Raw genomic sequence first — 14,989 nt, 5'->3', positions numbered from 1 at the left:
AGACAAAAGGTCTCCTCCCCTCCAAGATGAGTTTACTGCTTCTCTTTGAGGTCTCTTTATCTGCACCCCCTTGTTCTGATTCAGGATTTGTTAGGGAGGCTTGCGGAGGACAGGGGCTGGGCTGTTTGACCAACCTGGTACAGGGTCTAGCACATAGCAGGGGGGGTAAATAAATACCTTTGATGACGACAGACGGGGCAGCGGGCAAAGGCTCACTGACCTGGCCATGCGAGAGAGAGGCGACCCCCGGCCCTCGCCGCCCTGAGCGGGTGACCTGACCCCAGAGGAGGGCGGTTCCGCCCGCACTCCGCCCACCCACTCGAGGGGCCCCTCGCCGCCGCGCTCCCGGGTCAGACCTGCTCTGGGGGATGTGGATTGCGGTGGCGGTGGCGGTGGCGGGGCTGGCGGGGCGGATGAATGGGGGAGGGGTCGGAGGGGGCCCCGGCCCAAGTTCACGCCTTCCTCCCTCCATCCCACGGGCAGCGGAAGCGATTATTCCCCACCGGCGTCTGGCGGGGCGGGAGGCGGGCTCGCACCCCGAAGAGACACGGGCCTCCCCGCGTCCACCCCTTTGATCGCGCCGCCACACCGGGACCCCTCCCTCGGCCCCGGGGCCGGTATAACTAGAGGCCGTGCCCCTGCCGGCGACGCACTGGGGTCCGACAGCGATGGCCGCAGCTGAGCCCAGCCAGCTCCAGTTCGGGGAGATCGCCGCGCCCCCCGCCTACCGGCCCGCCCACCCAGGCGGGGCGTTCCTGCCGCCCCCGAACCCCGCCGCTGCTCTGCTGCCCGCGCGTCCCTCGGGCCCCGGTCCGGAGCGCGGCGCCCCGGTGGCCTTCGCCGGCTGTCTCGGGAGGGGTCCCGGGCCCACGGCGCCGCCCTCCGCCGCCCTGGGCCCGCCTGCGCCCCCTAAAGGCGCGGCCGTCCCGTCGGCGTCGCAGCGCCGAAAGCGCACGTCGTTCAGACCCGAGCAGCTGCAGCTGCTGGAGCTCGTCTTCCGCCGGACCATGTACCCCGACATCCACCTGCGTGAGCGCCTAGCCGCGCTCACTTTGCTCCCGGAGTCCAGGATCCAGGTGAGCGGCCGCGGCGGGCCGGCACGTTCGCCGGTGCCACTTGCTTGACGTTGAGCAAGTTCCTTCCTTTGAGCTTCGGTGTCCTAGGCTGTAAAACCAGTACTTGTTGCCTACGGTGATTGTGAGGCTTAAATGAAAAAATTCAGCCGCACGCTCAATGACTTCTGCCTCTCATTGCTGAGGATAATAAGGGCCCCTCCGAGGAGGCTAGCTGGTCTCTTGAGATGGTCAGAAAGTAAATCCTCAGCAGGAAGATAATAGGAAGTATTTTCACACCTTTTCCTTATCCAGGAAGAAGGGATGAGGCACAGTTGGTGTTTCCTCCCGCTGGCTCACCAAGTTGCCCCCTGGGCCCCTAGGCCACTTTCTTGGCAGGTATCGGGTCTGCAATGTGGGTTGTAAAGGATGTAACGTCTTGGGGTAAAGCCTGAAGCATATGGAGCTTCTCGTCAGAGTTTGAAAAATCTAGCGCAAGGTGCGTTTGTTGCCTAAAATAATAAGGACAGGTTCCTCGGTATTTGTGGGGAAATAGTGAGCTGAAAAATTTATTCATATAAGTGAATGAAGTCCACTGAGCAAAATGCCTCCTTAAATAATTTGACAAGGGAGTACACGTTCAAAAACGAAGTTTCCAAATTCTTTTAAGGGCTATCATCTTTAAGCATAGTAGCACTTTTTCCTAAAATTCTTAAGTGCTGCTATTTCTGTGGCCTCATTTTTCATTGCAGATGTCCCTATATAAAGTATAGCTAGAACTAGGTATTATTCCAATTTTGCATCTGGGAATGGTGAGGCCGAGAAAGCTAGGCGCTCTGATTTGTGAAGTGTTCTGTGAAAACCATAAGATTTGGGAGCAGGGAGCCAGGGCATGTTAAACTGGAACTTATTATGAACTATGAAGGTGTAATCGTAGCATGAGGACTCCAACCAAAAGCAGTTTCTCTCTCCCCCCTTCCAGGTGTGGTTCCAGAACAGGCGCGCCAAGTCGCGTCGTCAGAGCGGGAAATCCTTTCAGCCTTCAGCCAGGCCAGAGCTTTTCCTCCATCACTCTGCTTGTGAAACTGAAGCAGAATATTTGAAGCCCCAGCTACCTCTGGAGGTAGATGCGAACTGCCTGCCGGATCCCAACAAGGTTGGAGGAGACATCTCCGACCCTAGCTCCCAAGCTCAGAATTTTGAAACCTATTCTCCTCTCTCTGAAGACATTGGTTCAAAGCTGGACTCATGGGAGGAACACATCTTCTCTGCCTTTGGTAACTCTTGAGGCGTCTGGGGGAATTCAGGATAAGTTCAGAGGAGCCATGACTGACAGCCAGGGAGACACACATCAGAACACCATCCTTTCTGGCTTCCACGTTAAGGACTCATCCATGTTAACCTTGGTAATGGTTTTGGGTCATCTCTCACCTGTGAAGCTTCTTCCCCTTTTGCCCATGAACTTTTGCCCATGGCCTGTTCTTTCTTTATAGTACACCCCCTTGGAGTTCTGGCATTTTTTACCAGTGCATCTCCAAACCTGCACTTTCATTCTGGTCTGCATACCTGCTCTTTCCTACCAGTCCTGTTGTTATTTTTTCGAACTAGTTTTTCAGAACTCACTATCTTCGCAAGAACTCCTTGGTTCGACTCAGTTTCCCCTTGTGCGTAACAGGTGCTGTCTTCATATGGCTCCTCCAAGGCTTATACCCTTAGACTCATGTTAACCCAGCTCCTTCAATCCTCATCCTATCATCAAGATTTACTACTTTCAAAATTTGGCCTGACATCTTTATGCTCATTCGTAGCTCCAGTGATTCTGCATCCAGATTATTCAAGAGCCCCCTGCCTCAAGTTTCTCAGCTTTTAAAAAACTACTCTAGAAATCTGTAGTAGCCTCCAGTTGCTACCAAATTATAAAAACGTTTTGGTTACCCTTCCAGATAACTGACATTGATAGCCTACAGGACCATTATGCACATCTTCTTAGGGTCACCCATCCACAACATATATATGCCTCTGTCTCAAAGCCACTCCTTTCAGTTTTAGAACCAAATGAATAACCTCTTTCAAAACACTCTAGACCTCCCTTTCTGAAGGCTGTAACTTTTTCTAATCCTCATTTTGTACCTGTTACTTCAATCACTGCAGCATTACCCTTAGCACTTGTTATTGTACTTCTGTGCAACTTCAGTTTATTGTTATTAAATGTTTTCCACAAATGTTTCATTGTAATTCTATTTAAATGACTTCTGTCCTTTAGATAGCACTTAGTACAGCGCTTCACTCCATAACTGCTCAGTACATATTTTGTGGTCATGAGAAACATTTCTAAAAGAAAAGTTTCTGCAAATGTAGTTTATAAAGCCAGTAATCATGGTATCAGTAGGCCACTGTGCTGAGAAATTTAACTTGGTTAAAACTCTATCCAGCTTGTTCAAAGTTTAGTAACATGAGTGTTCTGGTTTCAGGAGATTTCTGTTTCCCAATTTATATGATAATGTATGTAAATTACTAAGTTAGCCCAAGATAAATTATTGCTTCGAGGTTTTGAGGGTTTTCAGACTCCTAAGGACAAAAGGAAACTGTATGTGAGGTAATCATAGGTGAGGTTTCTCTGTAAACTGTGCTTTGGAGGCAGCTCATGAGAAGCCGTGGCTGGGGCCAGGACTCAGGTTTGTCTTTTTTTTTTTTTTTTTTAATGGAATTTTTTTTTCTTTTGGCTATGCCACGCGACTTGCAGGATCTTAGTTCCCCAACCAGGGATTGAACCCGGGCCCTTGGCAGTGAAAGTGCGGAGTCCTAACCACTGGACCACCAGGGAGTTCCCCAGGACTCCGGTCTTGATGATTCCTAGAAGAGTCAGAGCTATGCTGAATGTCTCAGAGATCATACATGCCACTTACCCTGATTTTCATAGAGGTGTTAAATGGCTTGCACTTTTCAGAGTAGCAAATCCACTATTAAAAACAACCAGGACATAGTTCAGGCTTTAGTAGCAGACTTGCCTTCTGAACCTTAGAAGCTGTCTGAAACCAAAAATGAAATGATAAACATTAGCTCTTACCATTTTCAGTGCTTGTTATGTGCCAAACATCGTGCTCGGGTCCTGCCCCCGGGGTGGCCAGGAAGTCTCTCAATCACAGAGCGCTTCCTTTGCATTTAGACTCGTGACAAGGCCAAATGAGATGATACAAATATTCACAACTGAGAGACATACAATAATTAACTTACAGTCCAGTCCCCTGCCGGGGAGAGACGCCCGCTGGGGGAAGCACAGGGCAGGGACCCCGTCCTCCACAAAGCTTGGGTCTGCAGCCAAGTGGGTGCGTGTCGCCTCCTGTCCGCGTCTGTTTCCCCACTTGTACCAGAAAATACTACAGTACTGCACCATCTCTGGACGGTTGAATCTGAGGATGTGGAACCACAGACAAGGAGGAACTACTACATATAGGAGGGATGACTGTGAAGTTACATGGGGATTTCCCACGGCAGGGAGGGTTGGCCCCTAAACGCCCTCCCCACACCATGTTCAAGGGTCAACTGTGTATCAGTCTTTTCCTTTATTGTTAGCACGTTGTGCGTCCAGTTGAAGACATCTTTCCTGCTCCTGGATTATAAAGGTAATTTTCCTGGGTTGTCGTCCTACAGTGGACTTTCCCGTTTAGGCTTTCAGTCCACCGGGACTTGACTTTTGAATATGGTGTGAGGTGGGGGGCAAGTCTCATTTGTCTGTCTGTCAAACTGTCCCAGCACCAGATTAACTTTTCAGTTACATCAGCAACTGCTTTATTTTAAAAAGTAATAGAAAAAAAAAAGTAATAGAAACACTCCTACTAAAGTTAGTGAAGTACAAACCACTTCTTTCTTATCTATAGGCAATCTGAAGATTTTTGTTGTTCTTTGTTGTTGTTGCTAGGGAAATAAACCATTATAAAAAACCATTTACACTACTTTATTTCACTTAAACATTCATGTGTCAGGATATTTTTATTTTATCATAAATGATTACTTAAATCACTGGCATAAACATTCCTGAATTTTGAATCACTTTAATTATAAATACTAAATATAAATTTTAAAAAGCTAGAAAGACAATTTCAACACATTTTACATGAAAAACTTAAAACATTCGGTCTTTATTTTCTTTCCGTTCTTACTTTTCCTGGATGTTCTCAAATAAAAATAAGCAAATGACTTAAAAAAAAAAACAAAACTTGCAGTCCACTAAGGATCACATTTAAAGGAAACTTGGTAATTAGCTTATTAACTTTATCATTGCACTTATATTGTGTTATGTTCTGCTTTCCCCAGTGAAGAGTTTAGAAAATCTACAAATATTTAAATATTGCCACAATTTTTAATGTGGGATCCTCTAAGAACAGTGATCCGTACCCCTCTCAAGCTCTTAGGAGACCCTAACTGCTAAATGTATCTATTATAGGCACTATATGTTTATTCCTCACAACTGCCATATAAGGTAGGGACTATTATTGTTTTAAAGATTACGAATTTTAAGTAGTGGCTGACAAACCACAGAGCCAATAAATGACGGCCAGGACTCAAATCTAGGACTAACTCAGTCCACCATTTAGTCACCACCATATAATGCCTGCTATATTGGCCCGGCCTTTTTAGTTAGGACTAACGATAACGTGACAGGTTTAAAGGCAACTCCTTAAGCAGAATTTGTACACCCAAGTGAGTACTGTCTCATCTTTCAAAGCAATCATCATGGAGGACCATACTTTTACTCCAGTGACACTAACGTTGCTTAGAGCTCTTTTGAGACTCTTATTTGTTCATTTGTTCCACAAATGTTTGGTGTCTATAAAAGGTACTTTATCAGGGCCTGGAAATAAAATGGTAAGCAAAACCAGCAACGGTCCCTCCCCTCATGGACCAAAGAGGCCAGTATGGAGACAAAAGAAGAAATATAAAATTGCAAATGTGACAAAGTGCTGGAAGGAGGGGTACACGAAAACCTGGAGATGATGTGTTGTGGTCAGAGAAAGTTTCCCTGAGAAAGTGAAGCTGAAGGTAAGATCTGTAGGATGATCAGGAGTTATCAAGGTAAAAGAAGAGGGAACACAGAGGTCACTGAGTGTGCAAAGGCCCTGTGGAGTAAGGAACAGGATGGAGAAATTGTAGGGGAGGCTAGATCATGCCTGGCTGTGTAGGTCTTGTAAGAGAGTTCTGAAATTGTCCCGAGAGCTGTAAGACTTCAGATGGGGATAACATGACCAGTCCTGTGTTCTAAGAGTATCGCTCTGGCTGCATCTGAGGAGAGCTGAGTGGATACTGGGAGATAAGTTAGGAAATGACTGCTGTGTTCCAGGCTAGTGATGATGGCAGCTGGGCTAAGAGTACTGGTGATCGTCTAGATGGAGAGAAGTGCATGAATTCAAGGGAAAAAAAATTTTAATTGGCAAGTTGTTTTGTAGATTCTCAACAGTAGCAAGTGAATCTGATTTTTGGAACTAACAGTAATTCAGAACCAAATCTACGTTAACACCTGATATGCTTGCTTGCTCGCTCCATGTGGCTTTGATAGTTTTCTTCGGAGCTCCAAAAACGTGTTAAGCAGTGGCAGCATCATTTAAATGAATGTACAGCTGACCCCAAATGACTACCTTGAATTATACAGATTTCTTCTTCCTTACACAAAAATAAAATTCAAATATATTCTTAGGCACAGTACTTGCCATCAACACATGATGGCACTGAAAGATACGGACAATGCTTAATTAAATATGTGCAAAACCAGGTATAATTTATTTTATTTTATTATTTTTTTAACATCTTTATTGGAGTATAATTGCTTTACAATGACGAGGTATAATTTAAGTGTGACAAGTTAGCCTTAAGAAATGTAAAAGAAAAAATGTAAAAAATGCTTACCTAAGTCTAGGCAGAATATATTAAAAAATAAACCCTTCTCTAGGTCTATAGTAAGCCAAGTAACTTACTTGCTTAGTGTTTTCCACAGTAATTACTCAGTGATGGGAAAAATAAAACCCTAATGATATTTTAATTCACAATGACTGGTAATTAATCTGTACCGTTTTTCCTAAAAATATAATTTAGTAGAAATGATAATTTTAAAAAACTTTTTAAATAGAAGGAATACTTATCAACTTGTATTAATTAAATGAAAATGTAGATCATATTAATTTTCATAGATCAATTTATTTAGAATTACAAATATTAAGAATAAAAGATTTATGCATTTAATTAACATAACAGTTTAGCTAAATATAAACTCTGCACTAAAGTTCTGCAGTGGCACAATACCAACAAAGAATATGGAAGCATTTTTAAACTATACAAAAATTTCAAATGGAAAATAATCTTGTTTCAGTTTTATTATACATTAACATATAAAAAGTCTCATTTTATGAGACATCTAAAAGAATCAAAGCCACTTCTACAGCTATATCTTAAACTCCAAATATGAAAACAATTTATTTTATTTTGACTTTACAATGTTCTATATTAAAACAGAGAAAATTCCAAATACACACTTTTTACAAGATTAACATCTTAGGCAGGGTTTTCCTTAAAAAACCAAAACCCAAAAAAGCCCACAACCAAATACAAACCTTTTTCTCCATTTCCTAGCACTGGCTATTATATTTGTTTTCCTTATAAAATCTTTTTACTTTAAAAATTGTGTAACTGTTGGATTTTAACCAGTAATCTGGTTCATGAGTTGTGCAAATAAACAAAAAATATGAAAATAGTGTGTTATCAGTCTTTTTTCTTTAAAAATAAATCCCATAACAATAGCACATCTCCCCCTGACTTGATGGGAAGAGACATGCAAAATCCATTTGCTGAATTTAAGCATCTTGCAGTAATGTTTCTTTCCTGCTCCTTCATTTTCTTTCAACAGACAAACAACAAAGGTTTCTTTTATAAATTATGATAAATTAAAATATTTATTATTATAAAATGATCTATAGAACCATGTCACATTGCAAGTATATATCATATATACTTGTAAAGTCCATATTTCCCACCTATATTCCAGTGGCTTCCTAAAAATGAGGACTTCCCATATCTCATGATGTTATCTTTTGAAGACTGAGGCGGTGATCAACTAAATGAACTGGAGTTGTAATTTTCTAGATGGAATTTCCACATTGCCATGCATAATGCACAAAAAGGCCATGTTTCTTCACGTTCTCCACTGCAGTAGTTGTCTGCATGGGTTGGGTTGAATTCATGCACGTTAAAAAGATGGTCAACATATTCTTCCATGAAATTATATTATGTTCAGACATTTTCAGTTTAAAAGTACTTGCTAATAAACATATGTAACATAAGCAGTGCTACTGCAGCTGAATAATAAAAGAAAAATAAATATAATGCTGGTCAGCAATGCTGGTTTAAGAAGCAGTACAGTATATTAAAATGCCTTATTTGGAGATTTAAATTTCTCTTCTTTTCCAGCAGTTAGGTTATTTGGTGTTGGAAGCCTATATAAAGGAAGAGAACTTCTCAAAAACAATGTCCTATGCAATTGGAATAATTAAATCTTCTATTCAGTCTCTGTTGGTGTTATTTGCTGCAAAGGCATGTAAGTTTCCCATCTGGCTCAGGCCACTCTGAATATGTGCAACATGAATTTCTACATTATTCTGAAAGCAACTAAAGAAAGAAGAAACATGGTTAACTACATTATCTCACAAAATGAAGAAAAACAATTTTTAAAAAAGGCAGAGCTGAATTGCAGTTAGGAAATAGCTAAGATAATGACCCCAGGTAAGTAAGAAATCTTCCCTTTACATTAGCCATAATTCTACTTCAGTAGTAATTGAAAGAGTATATTTGAAAGAAGCAAAGAAGCCAAGGGAGTACTGGAAAGAGAGGACGAATCTCTCTTTGGGGAAGACTTCTAAGTTGAAATCCATGCTAAACCCAAACCTAAATATTATATGTCTTCTGATTCCTTTGTATAAAAAAACCCATCTGAAAATTCTACTCTGTCAATAGACTGGATATAACCAAAAAACTCGTTTACAATTTATTTAAAGGATAAAAATCATATGAATACTTCATAAATATGTAAAAGTCTTAAAGCCTATACTGGAAATCACTATGAATTTAATATAAAAATAATTAGAATACATCTAACGAATTACCTGATATTAGAAGCATCTATTGTACTCTTGATATCATTTAATGAATCTGTAAGTGATTTAAATTCAAAGGAATTCAGGTCTCCTCCTTCTGCCAGACACTAAAGGAAAAAATATTTCAAAATTTAATTGAATTATAGTTCAGATACAGACAAACACCCTGCTCTAATATAGTTTCATTTTTTAGCAACAAATTAGTATAGTTTGTTTAGGTGTCAAAATTAAGAAAATATTCTTAATATTTTCTCCGAAATTTACCTTAATTTGTAACAAAATAGCTGTAAGCCTGGAGATTAAGTCTGTCAGATTTTCATTTTCAACACAGGGCTGTCCTGTTGAGGAATTTGCATGCCGAACAATTTCCTGTGCTTCTTCCTCACACCTTCGTCTCATATCTGTCGGCTGATCTGCAGGCTGGAGCCCTTGGTCTGGAGCAAGCTGAATACAGATGATTAAAACATAAGATGTACATTCATAGGGCCATGACAATTTCTGTATGTTTGTGCCCTGTTTTCAGGTTAGGATTTTTATAAATCTAGCATTTATAACAAAAATGATGCTCACTCTTACCTTAGAAGTTTTTTCTCCTCTAACTGTATTTTTTTTCTGATTTGTTTTATATTTTTGGTAACTTTTTATTTTGAGATACTTTAAAACTTCTAAAAAAGAATAGAACAAAAAACTCTTGATAACCTTTTACCCAGATTCACTAACTGCTTATGGATTACTGTTTGACTTAACATTTGATCTTTCTCTGTCTGCATATAATTTTTTTTCTCTTAACTATTTGAGAATAAGTTGCAAACACTGTGCCTCTTTACCCCTAAATACTCCAGTTTGTACTTCCTAAGTCCAAGGATATTCTCTTACATAACCACAGTGCAGTGATCACAATCAGGAATTTAGCACTATTTATAATGCCATTTTCTAACCATCTGTATTCAGATTTCATCAACTGTCCCAACACATAGCTAGTTTTCCCCCTGAAAACATTTGGTTGTCCTGTCTCTCTAGACTTCTTTACTCTGGAACAGTTCCTTGGTCTTTCATGACCTTGATATTTTTGAACAGCACCAGCCAATTATTTTGCATAATATCCCTCAATGTGGGTCTGTCTGTTTCCTTTTGATTAGACTAAGGTTATACACCTTTGGCAGGAACACCACAAAAGTGATGTTGAGTTCTTGTCAGTGCATGGTGATCAGGAGGCGCATGATGTTTATCTGTCCCACTACTGCTGGTGTTATCTTTGGTCACCTTGGTTAAGGTAGCTATGTGCCTCCTAATGATCCCAGAGAGCTTCCTTGATCATTCTTAGAGCAGCACACTGCTCCACCATGGGATGTGCCATAAGTTTACCCAACTCCCTATGTACGGGCATTTAGGATTTTTCTAATATTTTGCAATTATCAGTAACACTGCAGTAAAGAACCTTGTCTTCTAATACTTAAAAGTTTTTTTTTAAATTGAAGTATACATAAACATTATAAAAGGATACAAATCCTAAAGTGTATGGGTTAATGAATTTTCACAGATCAAACATGAGAAATCAGCATCGAGATTAAAATGGAACATTACCAGCCCCTCAGAGACCAATTGTCATCTTCCAGTATAATACTCCAAGGGTAACCACCATCCTGACTTCTAGTATCGTATGTTGGCTTTTACTGGCTTTTGACCTTTACATAAATGGAATCATGCATTATATATTCTTTTGTGTCTGACTTTATCTGTTCAATATTTACATATGAACAAATATGTTCACATATTTGTGAGTTCATCCATAGTATTGTGAGTAGTTGAGTTCATTCATTCATTTTTTTTTCTAAGATTGTTTTTTTTGATGTGGACTATTTTTTTTAAAGAAGTCTTTATTGAACCTGTTACAGTATTGCTTTTGTTTTATGTTTTGTTTTTTTGGCTGCAAGGCACGTGGGATCTTAGCTCCCTGACCAGGGATCGAACCTGCACCCCCTGCACTGGAAGGTAAAGTCTTAACCACTGGACCGCCAGGGAAGTCCCAGAGTTCATTCATTCTTATTGCTGAGAATTCCATTGTATATTATATGTCAGTTTACTGATTCATTCTCGTATTGATGGGTATTTGGGTAATTTCTAATTTCTGGCTATAATGAACAGTGATGCTATGTATGTTCTAGTGTATATCTTTTGGTAAATACATGTTCACATATATTTGGTATATATTTAGAAGTAGACTTGCTTGTTCTTATTTTAAAATCAATATTGTACTTCCATAAGAACTTTGTGAAAATTAAATCATTTTACTCCATTAGGAAATGAGCCTATCACATATGGCCTTGCGTACATAATGAGATACAAAAAGACTGGTGAGCAATCCACTTCTGCGTGTTTTGTTATAAGTTATCTTGGACTGCTTGGTTTGCACCTCTTGTGGATGGTTGCTAGTCCATGGGGAGAACTCTATTTGCTAGGACACACATATTGCTATGGAGGTAAATGACAATTACCCGGAAAATAAAAATAAATGATAATGGATGGCTAAAGGAATGAGCAAAATATACTCAGAGTTTAGTTACAGGTAATCACAGTTCATTTCCCTCAGTTCTATTCAAGTGGATTGATAACATCACCAGTGGCAGATCTTTGGGACTAAACTATGAGGCTAGCGTCATAAAAAACTGTTTAAGAATCTCATATCACAAATAGAGATGGCTTTAAATAAACCCATGCACTTATGGTCAATTAATTTACAACAAAGAGGCAAGAATATACAATCGAGAAAAGGCAATCTCTTCAATAAATGGTGCTGGGAAAAATGGACAGCTACATGTAAAATAACGAAATTAGAACATTCTCTAATACCATATACAAAAATAAACTCAAAATGGATTAAAGACCTAAATGTAAGACCAGATACTATAAAACTCCTAGAGGAAAGCATAGGCAGAACACTCTTTGACATAAATTGCAGCAATATTTTTTTGGATCCTCCTAGAGTAATGGAAACAAAAGCAAAATAAACAAATGGGACCTAATTAAACTTAAGAGCTTTTGCACAGCAAAAGAAACTAAATAAAACAAAAAGGCAACCTACTGAATGGGACAAAATATTTGCAAATGATGCAACCAACAAGGGATTAATTTCTGAAATATACAAACAGCTTGTACAGCTTAATATCAAAAAGCAAACAACCCAATAAAAACATGGGCAGGGCCTCCCTGGTGGCGCAGTGGTTGAGAGTCCGCCTGCCGATGCAGGGGATACGGGTTCGTGCCCCGATCTGGGAGGATCCCATATGCCGCGGAGCGGCTGGGCCCGTGAGCCATGGCCGCTGGGCCTGCGCATCCGGAGCCTGTGCTCCGCAACGGGAGAGGCCACAACAGTGAGAGGCCCGCATACCGCAAAAAAAAAAAAAAAAAAGAAAAACATGGGCAGAAGATCTAAAGAGACATTTCCCCAAAGATGACATTCAGATGGCCAACAGGAACATGAAAAGATGCACCACATCTCTAATTATTAGAGAAATGCAAATCAAAACTACAATGAGGTATCCCCTCACACTGGTCAGAATGGCCATCATCAAAAATTCTATAAATAATAAATGCTGGAGAGGGTGTGGAGAAAGGAGTACCCTCAGACACTGTTGGTGGGAATATAAATTGGTACAGCCAGTATGGAGAATGGTATGGAGGTTCCTTAAAAAACTAAAAATAGAGTTACCATTATGATCCAGCAATCCCACTCCTGGGCATATATCCAGAAAAGATGAAAACTATAATTCAAAAAGATACATGCACCCCAATGTTCACAGCAGCACTATGTACAACAGCCAAGACATGGAAACAACCTAAATGTCCATCAGCAGATGAGTGGATAAAGAAGATGTGGTATAATATAAGAAAAAAACAAAACAGAACAAAACAAGAAGATGTGGTACATACATACAATGGAATATAACTCAGCCATAAAAAAGAATGCAATAATGCCATTTGCAGCAACATGGATGGACCTAGAGATAATCATAAGTGAAGTAAGTCAGACAGATAAAGACAAAGATCATATGATATCACTTAAACATGGAATCTAAAAAAATGATACCAAAAAAAGATTAAAAAATGATATAAATAAACTTATTTACAAAACAGAAATAGACTCACAGACACAGAAAAGGGGACATATAAAGGGTTACCAAAGGGCTTCCCAAGGGGTGGGGGAAGGATAAATTAGGAATTTGGGATTAATAGATATACACTACCATATATAAAACAGATAAACAGTAAGGACCTACTGTATAGCACAGGGAACTATATTCAATATCTTGTAATAACCTATAATGGAAAAGAATCTGAAAAAGAATATATATAATTATATATATAATATATATATAAAATTCAGATACATATATATATATGTATCTGAATTACTTTGCTGTACACCTGAAACACTGTAAATCAACTATACTTGAAAAAAAAATAAGAGTGGCTTTACTGGAAATATACAGCCTCTAAGAAAGCAAATGCAGGAGCACACTAAACTTATCACAATCATCTAATTCTTACCTTTTAGTAAGAAACTCAAATTTTAGGTGAACCTGTTGAACCACCTTCATATATATAATTATATGTGCATGATAATGATAACAATAATGATAATTCACAAATAACTCTATAATCTATGTGACTGAAGTTCAAGAATCTATAGTTCTAATGTAAAGTTTATTTTTTAAATTTTTATTTATTTTTTAAATTGTTTTGGCCATGCCGCATGGCTTGCGGGATCTTAGTTCCCTGACCAGGAACTGAACCTGGGCCCTCAGCAGTGAAAGCACGGAGTCTGAACCAGGAAATTCCCAAATATAAAGTTTAAAAAGGAACAAACAAAATTATATACACAGCATGATCATAACTTTGTGAGAAAAAGCATGTATGGTAAAAAAAAAAAATTAGGAGGAAGTAAACCAAAATATAGTCTTTGGGATAGTGGAATTAAAAGAAATTATTTTTCTGGATGTTTCTAAATTTCAGGAGAGCTATAATATAATCATTTGTAATTCAAACAAACAGAAAACCAACAGAATTGATAGCTCACTGTGTATAAAGCACTCTTCAATACTGATGCTGTAAGGAATAGAAATACATATAAAATATGGTTCTGCTAAAGGATCTTGGCTTAATTTGGATTTTCTGAAATGTGATGGTAACAGTATTAAGCTTCAGATAAGAGTGGAGGTCACAATCCCCTCAAGGGAAATTCATACAAATTACCTACCTCATAGCAGTACTGTTGAACTTTATGCAAAACTTTGTTTAGGTCCTTGTTCAGTTGTTCAAGCTCTAGAACAATCGTTGCATATCTCCGCTGAAATTCAATTCCAATGGGCATGGAATATGATTTCTGAGAAGAAAAAAAGTCAGTTTTGATAAATTTTTTTTAACAATGTGATTTCAATTTCTAATAGGACATTGGACTTACTCAAAATAGACTAAAGGTTATTAAAACAGTCTGTACTCAATGTTATACTTCTTAAATATGATAATGGTATTACTGCTATTTAGGAGATGGTTCTTAGGAGTGTCATGATGTCTGTCATTTACTTTTTTTAAAAAACTATATTTATTTATTTATTTTTGGCTGCGTTGGGTCTTCGTTGCTGTGCGTGGGCTTTCTCTAGTTGCGGCGAGCGGGGGCTACTCTTTGTTGTGGTGCGCGGGCTTCTCATTGCGGCGGCTTCTCTTGTTGCGGAGCATGGGCTCTAGGCGCGCAGGCTTCAGTAGTTGTGGCATGTAGGCTCAGTAGTTGTGGCACATGGG

The 14,989-nt window shown here is 39.6% G+C and overlaps 2 protein-coding genes across 4 annotated transcripts in view; one reads left to right on the top strand and one right to left on the bottom strand.

The window, feature by feature from the left end:
- The first annotated feature begins 668 nt into the window (after window positions 1-668).
- Window positions 669-2,340, top strand: MIXL1 (Mix paired-like homeobox). The gene is made up of 2 exons (XM_060078776.1): window positions 669-1,076; window positions 2,035-2,340. Exons 1-2 carry the CDS (start codon window positions 669-671, stop codon window positions 2,338-2,340), a joined length of 714 nt encoding a protein of 237 aa, XP_059934759.1.
- Window positions 2,341-7,466: 5,126 nt separating this feature from the next.
- Window positions 7,467-14,989, bottom strand: part of LIN9 (lin-9 DREAM MuvB core complex component) — a 94,847-nt gene continuing 87,324 nt past the window's right edge. For 2 of the 3 annotated variants that reach the window (XM_060088625.1, XM_060088627.1), the window contains exons 11-14: window positions 14,448-14,573; window positions 9,455-9,634; window positions 9,200-9,297; window positions 7,467-8,705 (exon numbers count right to left, since the gene is read on the bottom strand). In XM_060088625.1, coding sequence (XP_059944608.1) covers window positions 8,600-8,705; window positions 9,200-9,297; window positions 9,455-9,634; window positions 14,448-14,573 — 510 coding nt within the window. In that variant the 3' untranslated portion in view covers window positions 7,467-8,599. The remainder of the gene's footprint in view (window positions 8,706-9,199; window positions 9,298-9,454; window positions 9,635-14,447; window positions 14,574-14,989) is intronic. The other variant, XM_060088626.1, reaches the window with a different exon arrangement.

This window comes from Mesoplodon densirostris, chromosome 2 (assembly GCF_025265405.1).
Source record: "Mesoplodon densirostris isolate mMesDen1 chromosome 2, mMesDen1 primary haplotype, whole genome shotgun sequence".
NCBI classification, from domain to species: Eukaryota; Metazoa; Chordata; class Mammalia; order Artiodactyla; family Ziphiidae; genus Mesoplodon; species Mesoplodon densirostris.
This window is presented reverse-complemented; position numbering and strand designations above follow the sequence as displayed.

Excerpts from the sequence above, each read along its gene's own strand:
- MIXL1 (XM_060078776.1), top strand. The coding sequence starts at position 669 with ATGGCCGCAGCTGAGCCCAGCCAGCTCCAGTTCGGGGAGATCGCCGCG. Across the intron at positions 1,077-2,034 it reads TCCCGGAGTCCAGGATCCAG|GTGTGGTTCCAGAACAGGCG; the intron begins GTGAGCGGCCGC and ends CCCCCCTTCCAG.